The sequence below is a fragment of the Anabrus simplex genome, chromosome 1 (assembly GCF_040414725.1).
Source record: "Anabrus simplex isolate iqAnaSimp1 chromosome 1, ASM4041472v1, whole genome shotgun sequence".
Lineage (NCBI taxonomy): Eukaryota > Metazoa > Arthropoda > Insecta > Orthoptera > Tettigoniidae > Anabrus > Anabrus simplex.
In genome coordinates, this window is record NC_090265.1 from 345247273 (window position 1) to 345274471 (window position 27199).

Genomic DNA, 27199 nt, shown 5'->3' on the forward strand with positions numbered 1-27199 from the left:
TTAATATTTTATGAGATCATTGTTCAAAATTTTATTCTGTAGTTTATAAGATTAGAAAGGTCCCATATCCAATAACTTTAAGATTGATATAGGGTGATTATGCCCATAAAAAGAAAAGGGGTAAAACATGTACCTTAGACTTTTAAGTATTATGTATAAATTTTAACCACATAAAATAGTGGATTGTATTGTATTGAATAGGTGGTTTTATAAATATTATTATAATATTTGTGATATACATCATCTTCAATACAGAACAAAAATGAGAATAGTTACTTGTAAGTGGTATGTTCTGAACTGTCGATGGGGAGATGGCGTGGAATGACAGTTGTAGACGAATAAGTTTGAGTGGTGTTTTTAAAAGTAGGAAAGCTCACAATATGAAGATAAAGTTGGAATTCAAGAGGACAAATTGGGGCAATTATTCATTTATGGGAAGAGGAGTCAGGGATTGGAATAATTTACCAAGGAAGATGTTCAATAAATTTTCAAATTCTTTGTAATTACTCAAGAAAAGACTAGGTAAACAACACATAGGGAATCTGCCACAGATCATTGTTGATTGATCATCTTTGCATACCTCTTGATCTTGTCAAAATCTTCCATATCTCTCTCTCTTAACATTCAAAAACAAATGACCACCTCTACCATCACCACCATCAGTATCATCATAAGGCAAAGTTGATCATAGCTATTTATATTTTATAGATGAATGAAGCAGGGCAGTTTGATAAAGAAGCAATGGAGAAAATGAAGAGTGATGTAACCAACGAGAGAGCACAGGAAGCTGGTTCCATCATCATTGAGCAGTGCATGTCAGCAGGTGAGTCCTTAATCATTTTAAAGTAACTTACATTGAATACATGGACACAGATGTAATTTAGGAACTATTGGTCGGTATAGTACGTGAGCAATAGAAGTGCTGGGCTTGAGGGGAATGGAACATAATTATATTATACACATAATTAACCTTCATTTTCATTAGGAATAGACAAATGTAGCGGTAATTGCCATCCGCGGTTCATTAATAGTATCGTGTTGCATATTATTTGTTTCTTAATTCCTTTTGTATTGTGTGCAAAAGATTTTTTCATATTCCATGCTCATATGATTTATTAGATAGTATTCTTTTATAATCTGTTGAACAATGATGGTAAGTTGTGTGTTGGTAAATGAAGTATACTTTGTCCTAGTGGTAACTGTAGAATTAGAGAAGACCGGGCGAGTTGGCCGTGCGTGTAGAGGCGCGCGGCTGTGAGCTTGCATCCGGGAGATAGTAGGTTCGAATCCCACTATCGGCAGCCCTGAAAATGGTTTTCCGTGGTTTCCCATTTTCACACCAGGCAAATGCTGGGGCTGTACCTTAATTAAGGCCACGGCCGCTTCCTTCCAACTCCTAGGCCTTTCCTATCCCATCGTCGCCATAAGACCTATCCGTGTCGGTGCGACGTAAAGCCCCTAGCAAAAAAAAAAAAAGAATTAGAGAAGTTATAAAATAAAATAATATCTGTAATCATTTAAATTTTGAATTGGTTCTTGGTCAAGATGACTGTAAATCTTGTTTTACTCAGAACAGTCCTGTATTTTACATTTTACTGTTGGTTTTCAATTTTGTCTTCTTTTTTACAAATAAAATATACTTTATTATAATATTTTGATAGCAGATGACAATGTAAAGTTTAATGACCTTGTATATACATAAACTTGTTGGGAAGATCAAAGAAATTGTTCTCCTTAACCACCACATTTTCTCTTTATTTCAATGACAAACATCATTGAGCAGTGCATGTCAGCAGGTGAGTCTTTAATAATTTTAAGGTAACTTACATTGAATATATGGACACAGATATAACTTAGGAACTATTGATCAATTTAGTGTGGTATGTGAGCAATAGTGATTAATTTTATGTTGTTGGGTAAAATTAAAAATTCGAATACTGCAAAGTGACCAATATTTGACATATCTTGTAATTCATAACTAAATGTAACCTTTCATAGTTATAGTTGCAATTACAATATTAAACAATCAGAATAAAGTAGTTGCTTTTATGGTACCACATTTTAAAAAAAGATTTCGAGAACAGATGTCCCATTTTGGACCTTCAGAAATATGGTCACTCTGTTTATGGTATAAATTCCTGTAATTTTTTGTTCTGGTATGTAAAACACAGCAAAAACATGTTGACCAAGTAAATGGTTCTGAGGGTCAGGATACCAGTACCAGTTACTACTGAATAGGATTAGCCATCATAGCTACATAAAAAAAAAGAAGGAATGGAAGAGATTCTTCAGAGAAAAACATTTCCTCACATCCAAACAGTTTACTGAGGTCAGCAAGGTTTTAAAGGTCACAACATCAAAAGATACTCCACAACGTAGTTTTTCCAGTCCTACTTACAATGGGCTGATCAGTCATCAGAACTATGGAGTTTCACTTTGAGTGTATATGACAGACCAGAGACCCTATGTCCTAGCATTTGATCAGGTGTCATGAATTCCAAGAGAGATTATTACAGAAAGTGGGTAGTGTTAGTTGGATAGGCAAGTAGGAATGGATTTAATGAGTTATGCATTTAAGTTATTCTAGAGAACAAACAAAAGATTTTAGACTCTATAGAACTACTTCTAGTACCATCCCTATAATAGAGCAAGCTGTAGTTCGTGTCATATTTATACAAAGCATACAAGGCTGAAAGATGGCAAGAACGCATTGAACAAATATATGAAGGGAAAAAGCAGATGGTAATGTATTTGAATTAGAAGAGGGTGTTGATGATAATGAGATGAGAAACCTAATTCTTAGGTCAGAACTTGATAGAGCATTGATGGATAGAAGGAGGAACAAAGGACCTTGTATGATGACACACCTTCAGAATTACTGGCTAGCTTGGGAGAAGTTGGCACAGCTAAGTTATTCAATTTAGTCAGATGTGTAAGGAGAAGGTTATTCAAGTTTTGAAAAGAATGTAGTAATCTATACTCGTGTAGATTTTCACTGTCAGTGTTAGCAAACAAATAATGGACTTCTTACAGGATATTAGGCAATGTTGATATTGTAAATACGTCAGTGTTTCTCATACTCTTCCAATAGCCCTTCTTAAGTTGACCTGACACAAGTAGAAATGGGTGCCTATCCTTTTATATCAATGAGAAGGCTGGGTGGTGATGTGGTTATCAGCTTGACTCTCTTTCAGGTTGGCTATTCTTACATCATCTACTAGTGAGCACAGTTCATCAAACTCTGCTAATCTGCTTCCTCTCTCCTTTCTTGTTGAAAATTTATCATAATTTCAGCCACAATAACTTCAATTGAACAGATGAACATGATACTGGCGAGTGGGTTCTTTATCAGGATCAGATCAATGACCTAGAAAATATAGCACCATATGATCTTACATCAGAGAAACGGACAAAAAAGCAGTGAGCATTGATCAGAATTTCTTCCTCTGCCCTTAATTCCAATAAATGGAAGGAGCCTAACTTTTGCAATGCAGCATGTGTTCACCAAGACTGCAGCTTACAGCTTCTATTACAGGATCAGTAGTCAAAGAGGATTTCACCAGGCATTGTATCTCTGTGGACAGTGATGTGAACTGTGTGATATACTAGTCTGCCTAGCAAGGACTGATTTACTGGCATATTATGCAGATACAGGAACTTTATATAACCATTATATGTACATAGTGTGTTGCCTTTCTTCATCAGGAGACACAGAGAAAATGAAACGACGCAAAACAGGTTGCTAGCAACAGGTTCCTTTCGAAACGCGTTGAGTGTGTTTTTATAATTAATTACACAGCATAAGCCCAAAAATATACCTCATGAAGAGTTATTCCTTGTCGAGGTACATGATGAAATGGTATTATGGAACTCTAGAGGTTAAAGATTTCTATGAGATGAATTATGATCCAATGAAGTGAATATAAATGCAATGAAGCTTAATACGTCGTAGGAATAGTGTTATATATGAAGAGGTTATAATATGAAGAGAAATGGTTATGTTGATGTTATAATTGATTGAATTGCATGATATATAAAAGTGAATGGAGTTATATGAAGGAACTGAAATGAAGTGTTAGGAAGATAGTTGCAATGAAGACGTGATGAGGGATGCTAAATGTAAATATTCATATTATGGATCAATTATGAGAAGCAAGTACATGGATTGAGTAATGCTTCGAGGGAATATCGTAAGACAAGATAGGCATGGCAAAACCAAACGCGAATATCAGAGTAGATGGTTTCTGCTATATTAAAATAAAGCTGTGTTGTAAGGAAATGTCCATAGTAAATATCATACAGAGGTAATACACAAATTGAAAGATGAGATGAGTGAGTAGCTGTGCAGAATAACATAGACGTTAGAGATAATATTGAACTATCATATTAAAATTGAGAGGCGTCACTTAGCTTAATTTGTCAATTAAAATAAGGCTTCATGTAAAGTCAAACATGGAATATGAGGATGAAATTATGGCTAATTAAGAACTAGTAGAGTTAGTAATGAGATTTAGATTATTTTTATTTTTGAAAGATACTGGATGACTTTGCGATCACGTAAACATAGTAAGACTAGGATAGTAGGTGCCAGGATTATAAGTGGCAATAGGGATTAGTAACCTTAGCATGTCATTCAACGAAAACAACAAAGATGAAGTGATATTCATAAAACAATTTAGATTGCGTGACTTGAAAGAAAACATTCAAAGAAGAATCATGTGGTATATTAATCAGTGATATGATTGATTTTATTGTTTTTAATTTTATTTTTATGTAAATAATGTGATTGATTAACTTAATATTTACATATCAAAATGAAAATATGTGAAACGAGTTGTTAGCTCATGTCAGGATTGAAATTTAATTTTATTAAGCCAGCGCTGACTTAAATGAGAAGCATGCCTAGTGTTAATTTATTTTATGATTTATTGGATGAATATTGAAAAAAATTACTTTCTCTTTTCTTCAGAATTGAATTAGATAATAAATTTCTTATTATAGATTTTTATATGTGTGTGAATAAATGATTTATTTATAGGTAATATGTCGTAGAATAACTTAGTCAAGTTGATTTTTGTGATTTCTTATGGCACTTGCGGTGATGTGGTAGGATGGAGACGTTCATTCGGAACTGAATTATTTCGCATGCGGTCAAATTTCTCTTTTGAATTCACATTAAGCCGAGTTATTTTCATGAAGATTGACCCTGAGAGATTAACGAGCTGTCGGAGTATTTTTATTTGTGTCATACCTGGACGCAGGATGGGCACACTAGAAACTTATATGCCTTCTCCTTCACATCCTTACTACAACCCCTAAATACCCTGATAACCATGTGCAGAGATCTGTACCCTTTATTTATGTAATTACCGCAATGAAGATCTTTGCTCATATTAACACCTACGTACTTACAGCGATCCCCATAAGGAACTTTTACCCCATAAACACAGTAATTAAACCTGAGAGGACATTTCCTATTACTGAAACTCACAACCTGACTTTTAACCCCATTTATCACCATACCATTGCCTCCTGTCCATCTCACAACATTGTCGATGTCTTTTTGCAGTTGCTCACAATCTTATACCTTATTTCTTATTCTATATAGTATAACATCATTCACAAAAAGCCTTACCTCTGATTCCATTTCTTTACTTATGTCATTTATACATAGGAAAACAAACAAGGTCCAATAATACTGCCTTGAAGAATTTCCCTCTGAATGGTTACAAGATCAGATAATGCTTCACCAACTCTAATTCTCTGAGTTCTGTTATCCAGAAATATAGCCACCCATTAAGTCACTCTTTTGTCAAGTCCTATTACACTCATTTTTTCCAGTAGTCTCCCATGATCTACCCTATCAAATGCCTTGGATAGGTCAATTGCAACACAGTCCATTTGACCTCCCAAATCTAGGATATCTGCTATAACTTGCTGGAATCCTACAAGTTGAGCTTCAGTGGAATAATGTTTCTTAACCCTCCATCGGGTGCAGCTGGCCTGAGAGGCCAGGAAAACACGTTCTGGCATGCCCTCCCTCCACCTCACTCCGCAGCAGGCCGCCCCTACGAATAGTTTCCTGACTCATGGCAGTGCATAAGACACTGTACCTCAGTTGACTGCCTGTAACTTTCGCTGCTTGTGAGGCCGACTGCGCCTGATTACGTCATAATTTTGAAGGTGAGTTTTTTCAATATATTTTTATTGCAAGGGTTCATTTTACTCAAAATAAGCTTGTTCTGTGTGAAAATTCATCAATATATTTAGAAATAAGTGCTATTCTGAACCTGGCCTCTCAGGCCGAGTGTGCCTGATAACGTTATATCGATAACTAATTTAAGTATTTATATCTTTAGTTTCAGATTTCCTGCTGAAATGGCCCAAAAAATGTATGATGTCTCCAACCCCAAGGATGTTGCGGAAATACGAAGCATCCTCCTTGAGGATAATGGTGATGATCCTGCTTTAGCTGAGGATTTGGGTGAAGAAAGCGACATTGCTTCTGAGGACGAGGTTGAAGAATGTGAAGTGGACTCAGAAACTGAACAGGAAGGAGGAGGGACTAGTGGTGAGAAAGACGAAGGAGAAGAGAACATATCAGATGCCTTTTTTCTTGGAAAAGATAAACAGACAAAGTGGACCAAAAAGCCATCTCCGGCTGCTGTTCGTCGTGCACAATGTCACAACATCATTACACACCTTCCAGGTGTAAAAGGAGATGCAAGAATTTGTAAAACCATATTAGAATGTTGGGAATGTTTGTTCAATACAGATATTTTGGAATTGATTGTCAAATATACCAACCAATATATTGACTCAGTCACAGCCAAATTTACCAGAGATAGAGATGCCAAGAAACAGACCTCATAGAAATTAAGGCATTAATTGGTCTATTGTACCTGGCTGGAGCTTACAGAGTGAACCGTCAGAGTCTGGAGGAACTATGGGGAACAGAAGGAGATGGGATTGAAAAATTTGGCCTCGTGATGAGTATAAAACGGTTCAAGTTCCTCATACGTTGTATTCGTCTTGACAATCGTACCAGTCATTCACAACGGAAAGAATATGATCGACTTTGCCCAATCCGTGAACTGTTTGATTGTTTTGTTCACAACTGTCAAAAAAACTACATTCCGGGAGAAAATGTCACAATCGATGAGATGTTGCCAGGATTTCGTGGAAAGTGCGGTTTCAAACAATACATACGATCTAAATCCACCAAGTATGGGATAAAGATATTTTCCCTTGTTGATGCCAGAATGTTCTACACCTACAATATGGAAATTTATGCAGGAAGACAGCCTGAAGGGCCATATAAAGTAAGCAATAAGCCAAGTGACGTGGTCAAACGATTGGCTGAGCCTATTTTTGAGACAGGGCGTAACATAACCTGTGACAATTGGTTTTCAGACATTGATCTGGTAAATGATATGAAAGAGAAGAAACTATCATATGTTGGGACAGTAAGAAAGAATAAAAAGCAATTGCCATCCAGTTTTGTCAATGTCAGAGGGAGGGATCAATATAGCAGCTTGTTCGGATTCAACAATGGTAACACTTTGATTTCATACATACCAAAGAAAGGGAAAATGTAATTCTCATTTCATCACTTTGTGAAACTGATGCCATTGATCAATCTACTGGAGTGCAGAAGAAACCAGAAGGGATTACATTCTACAATATAACCAAAGGTGAAGTTGACACAGCTGACCAAATGTCTGCAACTTTCATTGTGAGCCAGAACACAAGATGCTGGCTGATGGTCATTTTCTTTGCCTGTCTGAACATAGCCGGCATAAATTCCCAAGTGATTTCGATTGGAAATGGACTGGAAGCACTAAGAAGGAGAATCTTCCTCAAAACTTTGTCTCATCAACTAGTGATTGGACATCTAGCCCGGCGAAGTCTGAACACAAGTGAATGCCTACTCAGCTGCAATTGCGCTTCAAAAGGTTTTTGCCCCAAAAAGAAAACGTGAAACGTCTTCCTCCATACCTCCCAAAAGACGCAAGTGTGTTACATGCATGGCTGAAACAGGATTCAGAAGGATGACAAATTACTAGTGTCATAATTGTCATGAACCGACCTGTCTAAGCCACGTAAAACGGCTGTGCCAGACCTGTTATTCAGCTGCTGATTCTGAAGATTCATCGTAGGTTTCTGCTCACATCTGCGGCAAAGAATGATGGTCCCACGTCAGAAGACAGTGTATTTTACCTTTGTATTTCAGTTCTTTTCTTTTATAATGTTTAATTCATCTAATTAAAAAATTTCCTTTGTGATAAGTGATCAATTTTTGTTGTTTTAGTGTAAGCTTTATTTCATGTAATAAACACTTTCTTTCCCGTTAGTTTGGTATATTTTCCTTCCTTGGATCCTAGAAAAGTATTAGATCCTAAGCAAACTATTAGGTAGAGAGGAGGGGTTAAAATGTATGGGTGGCCTCTCAGGCCGGCTGTGCCTGATTTTGTTTCGTTCAGAGGTGTGCCCAACAGAGGGTTAAACCCGAACTGCCTTCTATCAAACCAGTTATTAATTTTCCAAACATGTGTAATATAATCAGAAATAATGTTTTCCCAAAGCTTACATGTAACACATGTCAAACTGACTGGCCTGTAATTTTCAGCTTTATGTTTATCACCCTTTCTTTTTTCAACAGGGTCTACTATAGCAACTCTCCATTCATTTGGTATAGTTCCTTCATGCAAACAGTAATAAAAAATGTACTTCAGATGTGGTATTATATCCCAACCCATTGTCTTTAGTATATCCGCAGAAATGTTATCAATTCCAGCAGCTTTTCTAGTTTTCAACTTTTGTATCTTATTGTAAACTAGCTGCAGTAACCCCCCCTCCCCCCGCCGTTGACAGGACAGTCATATAGAATGTGCAGTTATGTAACTCCCTAGCTACTTTCCGCCAATATTCAGGCATGCAGTAATCCCATCTATTGGAGATGAGTGGAAGCAGAAGGGACAAATCCCATCACAGCAATGGTCAGTATGTTACTGTTGATCAGTTTTATGAGCTCTCGATATTATATGCCTTCACAGTTTCCTTCCAACTCTGGGATATTAGAGCATCTAAATGTAAAGGCAGTCCTTTCTTCTTTCATGACTTCCTCTTGCCTTATTCTTCAAGCAATCATTCCTTTATGATCTTTTTCTCGTTAAAAAAAAAAAAAAATCATCTTCACATTTTGCCTTGTCGATGTGGACTGATGATCACGGGATTTACCCCTCAAGACAGTCATGACAAAAACCATTGCCAGTTAATATGATTAAACAATATTTCCATGTTAACAGTGATTGGCATTGATATGGACTAAGTAACAAAAGTCTAAATTCATTATTCTATTATCATAGGCAGTACGGTAAAACTGTATAAGACATAAATAATTGGAACTTGTACTTCTATAACTTTTGTTACAGTACTTAATACTTTTCGATAGAACCAATAACATAGGAATTTAAAAATTAAATTTTAGGCACCTTCCTCTAAACTACCATTTTATCCAGCATGAATAACAATTATTTATATCCTAGACTGTAGCACCTTATTACCAGGCTTTACATACCAATTTTCATTAAATTCTGATCACCCATTTTCTCGTAGTTCGGCGTTGATATGGACTGAATAAAAAATTAAAATAAAAAAAATAAAAAAAAAGGAAAAAATTGAAATTCACGAATATCTCTGTTATCATAGCTGGTACAGTAAAAATTTATAGACATAAATGATCAGAAATTTAATTCTATATAACTCTAGCTATGTAGTATTTATTGATAGGACCATTAATAACATAAATATTTGAGAATTAAATTTTAGGCCTTTGCCTAAGCTACCATTTCACTCAGTGTGAATACAATTATTTACAGCCTAGATTGTAGTGCATCATTCCTCAAATTTACATACCAATTTTTATTAAATTCTCTTCAGCCATTTTCTCATGATGCCTGCACATACAGACAGACAAAAATCACAGAAAATTAAAAAGTGGATTTCCTTGTTACTCTGGACACGACTGCTACAGAAATACCATTCTTTTTAAATTCTGAGCAATGTACAGACAAAACTCTTATTATATATATGTCTTTGTTATTATAAATAAATTTTGATACTTCATTAGTATTAGTTACTTTTTCTGTCTGGGCATTTTCCTTGTAACCAACAATCTTTACATACTGCTGACTGAATACTTGTGCCTTCTGTAGATCCTTACATACACACTCCCCTTGTTCATTAATGATTCCTGGAATATCCTTCTTGGAACAAGTTTCTACCTTAAAGTACCTATACATACCCTTCCATTTTTTACTAAAATTTGTATGACTGCCAATTATGCTTGCCATAATGTTATCCTTAGCTGACTTCTTTGCTAGATTCAATTTTCAAGTAAGTTCCTTCAATTTCTCCTTACTTCCACCACCATTTCTAACTCTGTTCCTTTCCAACCTGCACCTCCTTCTTAGTATCTTTACTTCTCTGTTAAAATATAGTGGGTCTTTACCATTCCTTTTCATGTTCAAAGGTACATACCTGTTTTCACATTTCTCAAAAATTGCTTTAAACCCATCCCAAAGTCTGTTTTCAATTTTTATTTACCATTTCCACTGATCATAGTTACTTTTTTAAAACTCCCTCATTTCTGTCTAATCAGCAATATGGTACTGCTTAATAGTCCTACTTTTACGACCTTCCTTTCTATCACATTTATTTTTAATTACAACAAAAACAGCTTTGTGATCACTAATACCATTTTTTACTTCAGTTTCTCTATAGAGCTCATCTGGTTTTACCAGCACCACATCCAGAATATTCTTCCTTGTAGTTGGTTCCATCACTTTCTGATTCAGCTGTTTTTCCCAGATTAACCTATTTGTCATGTGTTGGTCATGCTTCCTGTCGTTCACATTACCTTCCCAATTGACATTTGGTAAATGGAGATCACCTGCTACAATCATGTTCCTTTCTGTATTTTTTCCTACATATCTTATTAAATCATTCTGATTCAGCATCTGCATCACCCTTTCTAGGTTTCTGTACTCCCCAAACATCAAGTTGTCTATTATCTTTAAAGATGAGCCTTACACCTAGAATTTCATGTTTGTCATCTTGAACTTTTTCGTAGCTTACAAATTCTTCTTTTACCAGAATGAATACTCCCCTTCCTACCTTTTCTCTCCTGTCTCTACGATAAACACTCCAGTTCCATGAGAAAATTTCTGCATCCATTATATAATTTCTCAGCCATGATTCAACTCCGATTACAATATCTGGTAAGTACGGTATATATTTATTAAATTACTTTATTCTATTCCTTTCTTTACAATACTTCTACAGTACAACATTCTTCAGAGAAAGACATTCCTTACATCCGAACAGTTCCCCGAGGTCAGCAAGATTTTACAGGTCACAACATCAAGACAACCTTAACAGTCACAACAAAAATATCCTGTCAGTTATGCTCAGCTAAAGACCTGCAATGATCTCAGGACCTACCAGTATAGGCTCATATCATACTCCTGTTCCTCGGGAACATTTACATTAGGACCACCAAGTGCATCATTTGCATCAGGCTGAAGGAAATTCACCATCATTGTCACCTTGTCCAATCTGAAAAATCAATGTGATCTAATAAGCTGGAGTCTATTTCAGTAGCATTTGTGGTCAATCGAAGAAAGTGTCATCTACTGTAGAAGATTGGTGGAAAGTTGTATTTTTTGATGAAAGCTATTTTGAAATTTGTGCTTGGCACATTCCACTTGTTCATAAGGAGCAATCACAGAAAATATCACCAGCTCATATTCAGCTACCACCTAAACATCCACTAAAAGAAATGTACTGGAGATGATTTACTAGCAAGAGGCCAGGACCTGTAGTTCCTGTTAAGGGAATGATGAACAGTGTACAGTGCAATGATACCATTTTAAGCTGATCAGATGAAAAAAACACAAAATTCATCTCTTAGAAGTGGTCTTGTTAAAGGGAACTGTCAAGCTACCACCACCACCACCACCACCACCACCACCATTACTACTACTACTATTACAGTACAATGCACATAGCAGTATGCTGTAATTAATTATGGTGTTTTAATGTAAATACAAACACTGCACATAATTACACCTGCAGCACTGTATAGGACTTTAATGAATACTGCAGTATGTATGCTCCACATTGTTGCCACTGTCTCTTCTTTGTGTCTTTATTTGCATTTTTCTTCCACTCTTTCAAGTTATGGTCATGATTTATAACTGTATTTTGAATTTGGATATTCCCACATTTAAATTAATTCACTAAATCGCATTGTGATTGCCCTGTTTCACTTTCTTTAATCATAGAAATTCTTTCTTCTAGAGAAAGAACAAGCATTTTTCTCCTTGACATGATGATTTGGAGGTCAAATCTTTGAAGACAAAACAATCACTAGTGCATTTCTTAAGATTTTGACACAAAGTACAGTAGTTCCCACGTCCTTACAAAAGAAGAGGAGGTTACTCATAGTCAGTTTCTTACTGCTGAGGGTTTAACACAAGCAGTTGCAGATCAAATTCTTACAATAAAGATGTTTTCTAGTGGCCTTGATTCTGTATATGGCAGATGAGGGGCTGAAAGTACAGTAGTGTTAGGAATCAGGATGAATCAAAATACCAGCCCAACACAAGCTGATACAAGCAACAACTTACCATTGTCACCACCATGTACTTATACATGCAGTTTTCTGTATTTCTGAGGAAATATATTTGATGCTATAAAAGTAGTTTGCAATTTGAGGTTGCAAGCCAAAGGTGGTCATATTCAAGGGGCTAGATAAGACATTTTAAGCCAAATATTAGTGGTTGTTGGTCAGAAAAAGGGGGCGGTCATCTTATAGATACAGTATAATAAATCCATTAGCCTAATGGAATAATAATTCCATTCTTGAGGGCAATGGTTATGAAAAATCCTGGTGTTGGTCCCATACACTGGAACCATGCTCTTATGCCCTCTTCTTTACATCCTTACTACGACCCTTAAATATCCTCATAACCATGTGAAGAGATCTATATCTTTCTTTACAACCTCATTAATGTGATTATCTTTGACAAATGAAGTTATTGGCAAAAAAAAAAGTGGAGGGCCTTGAAGACCCTGAAAATGAAGGACACCTTAGGCTTGTAAACCTAATACTGTTAGGATTTGAAGAGAACAAGATTTTCACTAACTGGGGTCATATATGATAGAAAGCAAGGTGAGGAGCCTGGCACAGCAAATGGAAGGAATGCCACACACAGCTAGGTGTCCTGTAGATACCAACACTTGGTCCCAAGATGTTTAAGAAGAGAATGGCAAAACTGGATAGATCAACAAAAATGATCATGATTTATGTTCCCTTATCATGTTCTGGTTTCACAATGAAGAAATAAAGAATATTCATGCAAAATTGGTGGAATCCATGCAAAAACATGTCAGTACTGTTCTAAAAACCAAAGTAGGTTACATCAAGTAGTTGCATAACTTGCTTTCTGTTCTTTTTATTAAAGGATACCTTTTCTATATCTTGTTTGGATTAATTTGCATGCTACTGTATGTTCATTGCATTCAACTTAGTCAACTAATTCTTTCTTTTATTTCTATTTTGTGTGTTTTTTTTCTTGTGTTGTAAAATTGTATTACCATTAATAAATTATCATTATCATCATCATCATTATAAGGATGATATACTGCCACTGAAGCAAATGAATCCTTTTGCAACAGTAGTAATAATAATACATATTTTTATTTCAGTTGAAACAAAAACCGATTGTGATGCTGGCTGTGCCATGCGTGAATGTGCCAAGGAAAAATCATCATTGGTAAGAAAACTCTTCTTGGCTTAACTTCATTGCACTCCCCACCCTCCACCTAATTGTACTAAGGCCCACGAGAGTTGAAGTCTGACGTTTAGCGCCACTGGCGTAAAAAAGTTGACTAACGCTGCTCGAAAATGGTCTGTTGCTATGGCAACAATAACAGCAATGCCACATTTAAGGCTGCTATCGCCACATGGTTGGCTTGCTCTCAGTCGCCTTTGTTATATTATTCGGAGTGGCACTGTGTTAGCTGTGTTCATTGTTGCTGGTTTATGCAATAATTTAAGTGTTTGTTTCCTGAATATTATTTTAGTTGTTAGTTAATTTTTTTTGTAAGGTAATCAGTGGGTAGTTGTACAGTTCTATTCTCTATTTAACATGTGTATTCATTGAGGTAGAGGACTTGTCGTGCTGACCACACGACACCTCGTAATCTACAGGCCTTCGGGCTGAGCAGCGGTCACTTGGTAGGCCAAGGCCCTTCATGGGCTGTAGTGCCATGGGTTTTTTTTTTTTGATTCATTGAGGTACCTGTCAGTTTAGTGAATATGAAATCTCATATTTATCGGCAATGGCGTGTTCTATCTTAAATGCCAGAATTATTAACACGAGCTTAGGAACAGGTCAAAGTTTATTGAATTGAATTAGGCCAACATAGTTGATTAAATATTCAGCCTGTATGAAAGGATGATACGCCGCAGACTGAGGTAACTATGACAATGCAGCGTACTTCGTAGTTACTGCTTTCACCGCTATGTCAGACTTCAACTCTCATGGGCTCAACTGTAATATACTACTACCTTCTACCCATCATTCATGTGTTAGTATTTATACAATTATTGCAGTACAATACATAGTATTGCCCATCAAGAAATTGATGGACATATTCTGTATGATGAAACCGGTAATATTTCTATAGTAAATTTCATAAGATCTCATGCACTCAAACTTCACTAGGTCAAGTCTTTTCTACAGGAGGGAGAATATCTGTCAGTTGATTTCCCATACATCTGCCACTGATTATATTATTCATTGTACAATTCCTCTGTATGAGCCTTTGGCTTGTTGGAATTAATTGTGGAAATAAATATCTATCTCACAGTGGTTAGATGGTTGGGCTGCAGTGAAATTTTGTCATTTTTTTCTCCGATAGTAGAGATTAAAATATTTCTATGTAAAGAAAATCCTGTGGACTTCCTGTCTGACAAGGAAACTAACTTTATTGGCTGATGTTGCTCTCCATTTTAATGAACTGAATAAAAACTTCAGTCAGAGGTTGTGGGTTTGTTTCCCACTGATGTCCGGTCAGCCATATTTGGTCTGTACTTAACATCTCTTCGATATGTACTGAAAATGACCTGACATGCTGAAAATGTATTTAAAGTACAATGCAGTCGTGAAAATTAAATATTCATTGAATTAGCCCACAATAGGTGACTTGCCCATACTCTACAGTTATGATAGCAGTAGTGCCAGACCTATACTTTAGACACTTTTTAGCTGAATAGATATGACCTAGGGCACTACAATCCAATTAGTAAGAGCATCCAACATGAAATTGGAAGGCTGTGGGTTTGGATCTCACTGGCGTCCAATTGGCTCTGTACTTAACAGTTCTTGATATTTACTGTATGTACCAAACACAAACTAATACGTTGAAAATTTATTTAGAGTACGGTACAATGTGTTTGTGAAAATGAAATAACCCTGTATATTTTTTTATGAACAGTTTAATATTTTCTTGTAGGTCACCGTTGTGAACCAAAATTCTTCCCCATAGACAGCTAAATTCACATCTTAAACACATATGACCATATTGTACAAAACTGCCTTTTAATCACTGTGTTGGTAATAGACACTAAAAACCATTAAGTGCCCCTGTCAGAGATTCAGTTGTTGAAGACAGTAATGCAGCAAGTGGTTGAAAGTGCTTCTACAAAGTAAGTCAGTTGAAAATTGATTTAATTGCATGAATTAATATTTTTCATCCCTACTTTTTCACAAGATTCATGTGATAGCATACTCTGTGCTTCAATAAAACTTAGAGCTCTTCAGCACTTTATTCTAATGTGGCTACTTCATTTCAAGAAACTACATCCTGGTAATGAATGTATAGTTCTCCAGTGGCTGCTCTGCTAATATGGTGCCCATTGTCTTTTGTTATCAGTTCAGGAAGATTTATAAGGATACGCCAGAGGTCAGGCTCAGATCAACAATCCATTCTGTCAATACATCAAATTCATATGTTCTATGATGCATTTTCTGGAACTTCTTTTAAGAACCTAGGTATATCTGCTTCAGTTTGTGATGCTATCGAGGTCATGAATCACCATGATTTTGCCCATTCTATATCTGAACTTTTGAATTACTTTGAAGAGAAATGAACTTATAATAAGGTTTGTGAAGTTAACATTGATGCTTTCACTGCCTATTCTTCTAGACATGATATGGGCTTTTGGAAACAAGGTGAAACTTTTTACATTTAGTAGAGAACTTTGCTCCGCGTCTTAAGAAGAAAATCTCTACTGTTCCCGAGAAAGTCTTCTCCAATATTGAGGGTTTGTATTTAAGATTGTTTTGCCATTGGTGCTGTAGTGGTACGCTCGTTTCTCACCAGGTGGCTCGCTGTATGCTCACACAACGCTCCAAGCAGCAGCTGACGAAAACATTAAGCTCCATTTAAGATGTTCATCACACCATGTGTGCGTGAGGAGTAACACAGAGGGCATCAGACAAATCAGGGATGAATGTGGTAAAAAAAACGTAAATAGTTTCAGCTTGTTTTCTTGACACGGCGTAAGCCCGAAAGCCCATATCATGTCTGCAAGGTTTGTGAAGTTTGATATCCTTTTCATGGTGATGAAACAAATAAACAATCAGTTACTGATACTTAGACTTCTCTAGACTCTTTTAGGTAAACAAGTCATATAGACAGGATCAAGAAAAGAAACACATAATAGGACAAATAACAGTAGGTCAGTATGGGAAGAGAGAGCAACAGAAAGAGGAAACAAGGATAAACAAGAAAACATAAATGGACAAGGACAATCTCCACATCTTCATGCAATGCCGTCTTCAATTAGATACGCTCTCTCCCCATCAATTCCAGTTCTTCTACATCCCTCTCTTCTCAGGCCCCAACAAGCTCGTTTCTGCTTCCAAGCTTCATCAGGAGGATCGGCATCAACACTCATTGAGCATCCATCTTGACAGATCTTCAGCCTTGATATGGGAAGTGTAGGAAATGAAGAAAATCCAGATAAGTAAAAGAAAAGAGAAGAAACATAAATACAGGTGGTAAAATATTAGGAACACAGGACAACCACAAAAGGAGGAAAAGATCCCAGTGGGACAATAAAAGTAGTGGAAAGGAACAAAGAAGTTTCAAATCAAGTCATATATAGATAGATAGGAACAAGAAGGGAAACACATAATAGGACAAACATAGTAGCAGATGGGGAGAAGGAGAAATTGAAAGAGATGACAAGGACAAATATGAAAACACAAAAGGATAAAGAAATTTCCACATCTTCATACACTGCTGTCTTTAAAAAGATAAGTTCTCTCTTCAAGAAACCCAGTTCTTCTACATCCATTAATTCTCAGCCCCTGACAAGCTCGTTTTTGCTTCATCAGGAGGGTGGGCATCAACACCCACTGAGGATCTTGCCAGATCTTCAGCCTTGGTACGGGAAGTGTCCCACTCTGACCTGTCATTATGTTTGTCCTATTACGTGTTCCTTTTCTTGTTCCTATCTATCTATCTATCTATCTATCTATCTATCTATCTATCTATCTATCTATCTATCTATCTATCTATCTATCTATCTATTCTTGAACTAAGTGCTAACAGTCTGTTTTACAGCACCACACTCGCAAAATGGTGAAGGTCTTTTCCTCCACTTGTACAGGAGATCCCCACATACACTGTGATTGGTCCAAATTCTATTTAATTTTTACCAGATTTTTCTAGGTTGAATGAACCCTGGCACCTTCTCAGTTATGTAGGGCATTTTTGAACTCTCTGGAGGGACAAACAGTTTCCAATCATGAGACCATCTCTCAGCTAGATTGAATTTGTTAGCTACAAGGTTCTTTGCTGTGCAGATAGGTGGATGTCTTCAACGTAATCGTTTCACATGTAGATCGGCAACGGCACCATGAATTAGTTGTTTGTTGGTCTGGATCTTCCTTATTCTCTTATCAGAATGTTGTATCGCCGCAAATGAGGTGGAGGGATGTGGTGAAGGAGGGTGTTATTAAAGTAAACTGCAAGTTCCCTTGTTGCCATTTTACTGTTCAGAAAAAAACAAGCAACTTCGGTCTTAGTAGTACTTGGTTGAAGTCTCCACTTTTGGAAGTTGTCATAATTTTTCCTGTAAGCATGTGCATGGTGTTATTCAGTAATTGTACATCTATTAATCTTACATGAAGACTGTTTATCCACACCAGACCACAATACTCAGTGTAGAATAAACTAAACCTAAAGCTGAGCAACAGAGAGTAGTTGCACTGGCACCCCAAGTGGTACCACGTAATTTCCACAGGATGTTGTTTCTTGTCTTCATTTTGGCAGCAGTCATTCGTAGATGTTCTTTGAATGACAGTGTTCTGTCCAGAGTCACACCCAAATATTTACGATGTCTGTTGTGGTGAAGGAGGTTGTTATTAAAGTAAACTGCAGTCCGGCCCCGCAGTGCAGGGGGCAACGTGTCCACCTGTCACCCGGTGGCCCTGGGTTTGATTCCCGGCTAGGTCAGGGTTTTTTAATTGTAAATGATTAATATCCCTGGCCTGGGGACTGGGTATTTGTGTCATCCTCAATGTTTCTTTCCTCACATTCAACACTTTACACTTCCGCCATTTCCAAATATACGCAGGTTCACAACATATCATGCAAAGTAGGAGCAAAATATCTCCTTAGGTCGACGCCCCGAATAAATAGAATTAAAAAAAAAAAAAAGAAAAGAAAAAGTAAACTGCAAGTTCCCTAGTTGCCATTTTATTGTTCAGCTGGAAACAAGCAACTTCAGTCATAGTTGTACTTGGTTGAAGTCTCCACTTTTGGAAGTTGTCTCCCAAAGGAGAGAGATCATTTATCAGTATCACTTCTGTTCTCTCAATTGCAGTTTCCCAATTATCAGCATATTCAAACTTCCTGGATTTTGTGGAAGTAAATCTGATATATACAACCTGAACAAGAGTGGGGCAAGCACTGATCCTTGAGGAAGTCCATTGTTTAATTTATTTGGCTTGCTGATTTCACTGCCAATGATAACCTGGAAACTTATATCATTCAACATGTTGCTTACAAGATGAGCCAATGTCTTACAAGGGATAACCTGAAGTAGTTTGTAAATAACACCCTCTCTCTCCAAACGGTGTCATAAGCTGCTTTAAAGTCTATGAATGCCACAGATGTTTTGGGGCAATTCTGGAACCCAGCCTCACTGTAGTTGATTAATGAGAGTGCTTGGTCCATGTAGCTCTGTTGTGATATGAATCCTGCTTGTTCTATGGAAATTACCTCAAGCACTTTTGAGGCGATTCTGTTCAGGATTAGTCTCTCAATTAACTTGTAGCATACACTCAACAGTGAGATAGGTCTTTAGCTGTCTGGTCTGTCACTGGGTTTCCTAGGCTTCAATATGACAATGATCTTCATCAATTTAAACAAACGAGGTGGTTTGCCAGTCTGAACAATATTAGTGGCTAGCTTGGGTAGCCAAAGACAAGCGTGTTTGTCACAATTTATCAAGAATTCAGGATGTATTCCATCAAACCCTGGTGCCTTACCGCTTTTGACATCTGTCAGAGCTGTGTCATTGTCCTTGGTGGTGAAGGGTCTAGTATATTCTGAACCAGAATTGCTTTTAGGTTGGCCAGCTCTTTCTTGATATATCTTTGTATGTTTTCTGTCTCTAGCTGTTCAAGACACAGAAACTATATGGGAAGCAACCATTTTTGGAGTGATAGTTTGACTTCCACAAGCGATTAGGGTACCTCCTCTGAGTTTTCTGAGGAGTGACCAAGCATTTTTGCTGGATTTACTGAAGTTAATAGATTCCACAGTTTCAACCCACTTTTCCTTACAAGCATTCTCAAGGCTACAAAGTAATTCTTCTGCAATTTCTTGTTCAGCACTGGCCAAGAACTCTTGGTACAGCTTTTCACTTGTGTCAGTTCAACCGGGAACATATTCCTTCCTGAAACCTCTTGGAATGAGTTTTTTGGCTATGAAAATTACAGCTCCATCAAAACTCCCATATTGTCACTTGTTGGGGGTATCCATCAGACATATTTGTCTAGTTCTTCTGAGAAAGCTTTCCAGTCTAATTTTTTGAAGTTCCAGCATGGGTGAGGATATGAAATCCCGAGAGGAATCTGTATTCCAACTTCAAGATAAACTGGGCGGTGTTGACTGTGCAGAAAAGCTGGAAGAACTTTCCACGTAGCACACAAAGGCCGATAGTTGTTGTCACTGGATACAAAAACCAGGTCTGGGTTATATTTCTGTTTCCATGCAGCTGATCTAAAGGTGCCTCTATCTTTAGCATCGAACACAAGATGGATGTTATGTTCCTCAGCCCAACTCATGAGATTTTCTCCATTGACATCGGTGGTAGCATGCTTCCATTCCTCATGATGGCTGTTAAAATCGCCTACATAGAAAGCAGGATGGTCATGCACCTGAAGAACTTGAGGTGGCCATTTAGACACTAGAGGCTTATAAATGTTAATAACAACAACCCCACCGATCTTTATGAGAACTGTATGAATATTGTCATCATTGTTAGCTTTTAACAGTGAAACATAATCAATGGTACTCCGCACATAGGTCGCTACACTATATGCATGGTGGTATGTTTCGCTGATTATATCGTATCCTGGTATTCACCCTCTTAATCGCAGTTGGTCTTCATCTGCAATATGAGTTTCCTGAATGACAACCACATCAGTTTTTTCACATAATAAGAATTTCAACAAATATTGGCACTTGGATTTACTTGTGCCTTCTACATTTAGTTGATAAATTCTGAGTGTAGGTCCTATACACTTTCTGTTGGCTTGTTGTTAGTTCAGAAAAGAACATTTTGCATCATGTTTCTTAATTTTCATGTTTGATAGCCAGGAGATTACAAGGATAGTCTGACTGCATGATCGCTATTGTTCGTTTAGCACCACCTGGGGGTCATGTGTAGGGCAGTTTAAGGTTATACCTGATTTGACCCTTGTTTGTTCCTTTCCAGTACTTCTTTAAGGTTAACAGGTCACCTCACAGGAGCACTATTTAAACGGACTCCTACGATTGGTTATCAGTGTACATTGCAGTTTAGCAGGGTGCTTTTATACAATGTAGTCACTTGAACAGTATCCAGCCCTTGAGAATCTTGCAAACAATGTCAGAGAGAAGTATAAACATAAAAAGAAGAAATATTTCCATGCAGGCCAAAAAGGCCCTTGGAGGAGTAGAAGGTAAAGGCTTCCACTATCCTAAAACTTGGCACTAACAAAGGAACTCTTTGGATTGGACCCTGGAGATTTCAGTGAAATTTGGAAGAATGGTCACACTTTTTTGGGGCCAAAGACGTTTTTACCACTCTCTTAGTACTGGAATATTTTTTTCCAAAAATATTCTGTACTCTCAAACTATTTAAGATATATTCTTACAAACAATTCAGTCCAAATATACATTATAGAGCAGTTGTTACGCCTTAACTGTATATGCTGCGATTGGTTTTAAATGTTTTTTCAAAATATTGTTCCCATCAACATCATCATTCAATTCCCTCATCCCTCCAGCCTCTGCCAGGTTGGGATGTTTTTGGCAACTTTCCATCCTTAACTGCATTCCAATCCAGGTTTCTTCTGTTATACTATTCTTGATAATTTTCAACCACTTTAGTTTGAGTCTCCCTCTTCCCCTCCCTCCTCCTGTCTGTGTCTCCAGCATCCACTTTGGCATCCTTCCCTCTTCCATTCCCTTAACGTATCCAAACCATCAAAGTTTATCCCTCTCCATTCTGCCAAGATGCTTTTCCATTCATCCTTCTTGATGTCCTCATTTCTTACTCAGTCCTTTCTTGTCTTTCTTATCATAATTTTTCAAAAATTATTTTCATCGCCCTGGATTTTATTCTCCTATGTTTTTGGATGACTATGTCACAATACACACAGTTGTCCACTCACCATTTGAATGAAAGAAGAAATGCATGAAACCTTTTAGCCAGAATCTCATTATGTCATGTTATCATTGAGTCGTGGATATCGGTGTTAATGAATCAAGTCATTTACCTTAACCTTGGCACTGTTATTTTAATCACAACTAACTGCCAGTTCATATGTTGTATATCATAACTGCAATTCAACAAAATGTTTTACCTAATTAGTGTTAAGACTATAATTAAGTACAATTAATTGTAAATACATCAAAATCATAACTTAACTTTGAGTCGTTATAATGGCTGAGGATGCTCGGTAGAAGGGCGAAACATGTTCCAACTGTAGTATTATGTCAAGGATAAAATCCTGACAATAAAAACTTTTTATTGTATTGAATAGGTGGAAAGAAAATCAATATTTATGTTATTTTATGAGTGGTATGTTCCAAGCTGTCAGTGGAGAGATGGCATGGAATGACATCAGAAGACGAATAAGTTTGAGTGGTGTCTTTAAAAGTAGGAGAGTTCACAATATGAAGATAAAGTTGGAATTCAAGAGGAAAAATTGTGGCAAATATTTGTTTATAGGAAGGAGAGTTAGGGATTGAAATAACTTACCAAGGGAGATGTTCAATAAATTTCCAATTTCTTTGCAATCATTTAAGAAAAGGCTAGGAAAACAACAGATAGGAAATCTGCCACCTGGGCGACTGCTCTAAATGCAGATTAGGGTTGATTAATTAATTAATTAATTCATTAATTAATTAATTCATTCATTCATTCTTCTGGCAAGGCTTTTACTTTGAATAACTGTCTACAATATGTACTTTCCACCAAGAAGTAATCAATTATGGTACTGTTTTTGTCCTTCTGTTTGTTTTCCCATGCATATCTTGTAACCTTTCTACTATTCTTCCTTCTGAATCACGTATTGTCTACACAACCCATTTTTCACACAAAAAAACCACCAACTTCCCTCCCTCTTTCTACATCCAAAAAGTCCAATTACTTCTTCTGTTCTTTTCTGTCACATCTCACCATTGCATTAAAGTCTCCCATGACAGTCACATTCACATCCTTTATTGTTCTCTCCAGTGTCTTCCTCTCCACTTAACCTTACTCAATCCCATCATAGCCATATTTTCTTTTACCATAAAATCAATCACCTCTTCTGAATTTCCAGACAGTGACATGAGGCTGATTATTGCCTACTCATAGTTCCCTCAGTATAAGAAGGTATATAGTGCTAGTAAATAAATATTATTTAATGGCAGAATGGCTATTACCATTAAGTTTGTGATGTCTTAATTGATCATCAAACCAAGTTTCATTGCAGTTTGTCTGTTCCAATACAAACAGTTCTCTTGTAAGTGGAATAGATGAGTTAATTCTATGACTGGCCATCTTTGGTACCGTACCAGTACTTACTGTAAAATGAATGAACCTGAGGAACATCTACTTCTCCCAAAGTGAAAATCCCATTTCTAAATATTTTGTCTTTCCAATAGGGTATCAAACACACAACCTTATAAATGTACCAAGCATGACTTTACCACCTTGGCTAGGCAGCTCCTGAAATATATACACCTGCAACAGAAATCTATAAGCTATTTCTATAACTACAAATTGTTTAGAGACTTCCATGAATCTTGTCCCAAAAGATAGCCTTCTACTTTATCAGATAACAGAATAGTATTTATAATACACAATTTTATGAGGAGTTAAGCATAGGATGTGTCATCTGAATTTTCCTTATATAATTTGCTATATTGTATGTTGCTTGTACCTAGGATTACAAACTGGCCTTCTTTTGGGCCATTCAGAATATATATGAGCCTGTCAGAAAAAAAATCTTTCCAGACTCTATACTATTACAAGATATTAGAATCATTCTGTATTGACGGTTTTCACTTTTCAAAGGAAAAATTAAGTGTATCCTCCTAATTCAATACATCATATAATTCCATCATTAGATGGAGTAATCAAATTCAAACATGTTTTGACTTGTTTGAGCCATCTTCAGTGAAACAAAGGGGGGGGGGGTTAAAGTAATTTACATAATACAAGGTAAAAATGTGCCAAAAAACATAATGAAGTAACAAATGAAAAAACATAAGAAAAGCATGATGGAAATAAAAACAGTACAATGTACAATATTTACATCATCATATGGAGCAATGAACAATTTGCTGCAACAAAATTCAGTGAAAAAAAAAGGGGGTTAAAACAAAACATAATTGAATGTAAAAACTGTATTAACCTAAGAAGAAAAGAAGTGAAAACAAATGATATAGCTGGAAACAAACAATAAGTGCACATAACGAGGTTGCAGATCTCTTAGTCTAAAAAATGTAGTTTTGTAACAATTCAAAACAGGATGAAATCACTGTGTCGAAAATTCAGGCCGAAAGTCTGCCTTTGCAGAAACACCATCACATCGAATGGCTAGGAGGGGAGCGGGAGTGAAAAAGTTTGAGAAACCAAGTCTGAGAACAATGTACTGTCTGGAATGATCCAGTTTAAGGGGAACAATTTTAAATTACATTTCATCAACCAATTTGTTTTATTAAAATCCACATTTTAGTAAATTATGATGCATTCAACAAAGCATAATCATTCTGCACAGTGAGTAACTGCATAATATTTGGTAAAAAAGGAACACACACATTGAATCATTTTCCATTATTGGGTCAAGGTACAATTTCTGTTTCTTTCTCTTCCTATTCTTCTTCCTCTTTAAATCAGTTGAGGTTTTTCCATACATGGATGAAGCTAGCTGACTTTGGGAAAGAATCATGGATAATAAGGATTATTGTAGTCTGCAAACACCTGACAAAATGTGAAGATATTTCTGTTTGTTTTAAATTATGAGGGTAGACTTTTAAAAATGTATGTTTTATGTGTATGTGTTTGTTCATAATACTTGGGAAATATTATTACACTTATTATTTTGTTATTTATGATTATTATTGTACAGTTCCATCAACTATTTCCAACCTCTATTTTATCTGTGACAAAACTTCTATGAGAGTTGGTAATCCTACTTATACCCCTAGATAAAATATAGATACTAGATATGTCTCATAATTTGTTCTTCTTTCCAGGTGAATGAAACTTGTCATGCTGTGTATAATATGTTTGGTTGAAGAAATAAACTGTGTACTATGAAATATCAAATAAACAATATGTTTGAACTGCACAAGTGTTTACTTAGTCTAATATGGACTCCTTTGATCTTTTTTCACCCAATAGTAAATCTAAAGCATATATATTTATTTGAACCCTGTGGCACCAACTCCTTTTGGAGGGCCTTGGTGGATTTTGTTATCCAGCCAAACGGCGTTGGTGTGATGGTCATTGTGACTACTCCATCAGCAAAATTGCTTGGCTTCCTTGACCGAGTGTTCTGCACCTCATATCAGAGAGCTCCTCAGCTGAACTGAACTATCCCACCTCAAGTTGTGAAAGTACAATGTTTTTGATGTTAGTTTAAGTGTCACACAATGTCTAGTTCACATGCACAATATTAACTCCTTATGGAGAACCTTGTCCATAGGAGAATGATGGATTGTGTTTCTTTGGAAGGTGAGAAGAACTTTTGCTTGTAAACATGAATATTGGAGTTAGAAGTTGCATTTCACAAAGTGGTCATTGTCAGAGTTTACAATATGATCAAAGCAAACTTATACACTGTGAGCAGAGAATGAAGAATGAGTTACTGCACTGATCGTAAAAATAGTAAACATTCAGAACTATAGTATGGATATTCCATATGTGTTCTTCAAGAGTGGTTGTACAACTGATTGTTCTGAATGTTTTACTGCATGAAAGGGGTTCACTTTCAACTTAGATGGAGTCAACTTTTGTGATGAGCACAGTTACTCGTTCTTCATTTGTTGCTCATGGTGCAAGTATGTGTGAAAATTTTATGAACTCTGAAACATGTACCATGTTACATTACCTTAGTTTACAAAACTAGCAATGAGTAATAGTAATTCACATATGGTATACCTATATTTAACTATGTAGTGCAAATTGCACATAAATTAGACTAATTACCACAAATGTTAGAATAGGTTATAGGTAAATATCTTGTGTACAGTATAAAGATCAAAAAGTTACCATTATGTTAAAGTATTGTGAGTTTAGGCATTGTGCAAGAGTTGTGTACATGGTATATTTTGATACCAGAAAGATGCCCCATGCTGGACTTATCTGATGACTCAGAGGCAGCTATGAACTCTATACTCAATTTAGGGTGTGGTCCTCTCATGAACGAAATCAACAGGTCGAGGCTATCTCAGGGGCCGCTATTAAAAGGCACATGAATGTGAAAGGAAGCAATATAAAAGGCAAGGCAAATAGGCACAGAGTTATACGAGTTATCATCAGTTTGATGTGGTGAGTTAGTTTATTATTTATTATCGTCAGCGGTTCAGTCCATGGTGTATGTATAGCATTGTTGATAACTTTAAGTGAGTGGTTCAGTCCACTAGTTTGTACTCATTTCTTCAGAACTTGTAACTCTGTATGAGTTGTAATCAACTCTACTGTATGCAGTTGGGAAAGTTGTATGATGTGTTTGGTTAATCACATATAAACTCAACGTGGATCAACAGACTATTTGCTCACTGTGAATTAACACAAGAGGAAATAATGACTTTAGGAGTAGCAGCATTGCAACATACTGGACAATACATGGAGGCCATCCATGAGGCCTACTAATTATGTCTACATGGCAGTAAAGGTGACCACAAGGAAAAAGAAGTGAAAAGTGGAACAGATGTAAAAGTATCTACAGTGCATAATGTGTTACACTGGTTGGGTAAAGAACATAGATTTTATAAATTTGAATATATAGATATTTTACTCAGTTGTTCTTTTGTGTAAGAAGCCTAGTTGCATGCTCCTATAAATTCTATCATTTTCAGAGGGCATTAGGTAAGGTCCAGCAACAGAATACCAGATTTTTAGTTCATGTACAACACCTGAGATGAGATTTCATTGTTCTGTTATTATTATTATTATTTCTTCTTCTTCTCCTCGTTTTGGTCTTCTATGGATTATGCTATTTCAACTGCTTTCTCCTACTATCTTTCACATTTGTCCAATGTTCTTCTTCGGTGAGAATCCCTCCGTTCTTCGCTCCACTTCTTGCCAGTTTTCATTTTGGGTTTTGGCTGAAAACTCTGCACTTCC

General features: G+C 36.4%; 1 protein-coding gene across 2 annotated transcripts in view; it reads left to right on the top strand.

Annotated features, from left to right (window-relative positions):
- Positions 1 to 25202, top strand: part of LOC136865981 (general odorant-binding protein 19d) — a 143128-nt gene extending 117926 nt beyond the window's left edge. For both annotated transcript variants that reach the window (XM_068226377.1, XM_067142570.2), the window contains exons 5-7: positions 709 to 823; positions 13774 to 13841; positions 25105 to 25202. In XM_068226377.1, coding sequence (XP_068082478.1) covers positions 709 to 823; positions 13774 to 13841; positions 25105 to 25146 — 225 coding nt within the window. In that variant the 3' untranslated portion in view covers positions 25147 to 25202. The remainder of the gene's footprint in view (positions 1 to 708; positions 824 to 13773; positions 13842 to 25104) is intronic.
- The last annotated feature ends 1997 nt before the right edge of the window (positions 25203 to 27199 follow it).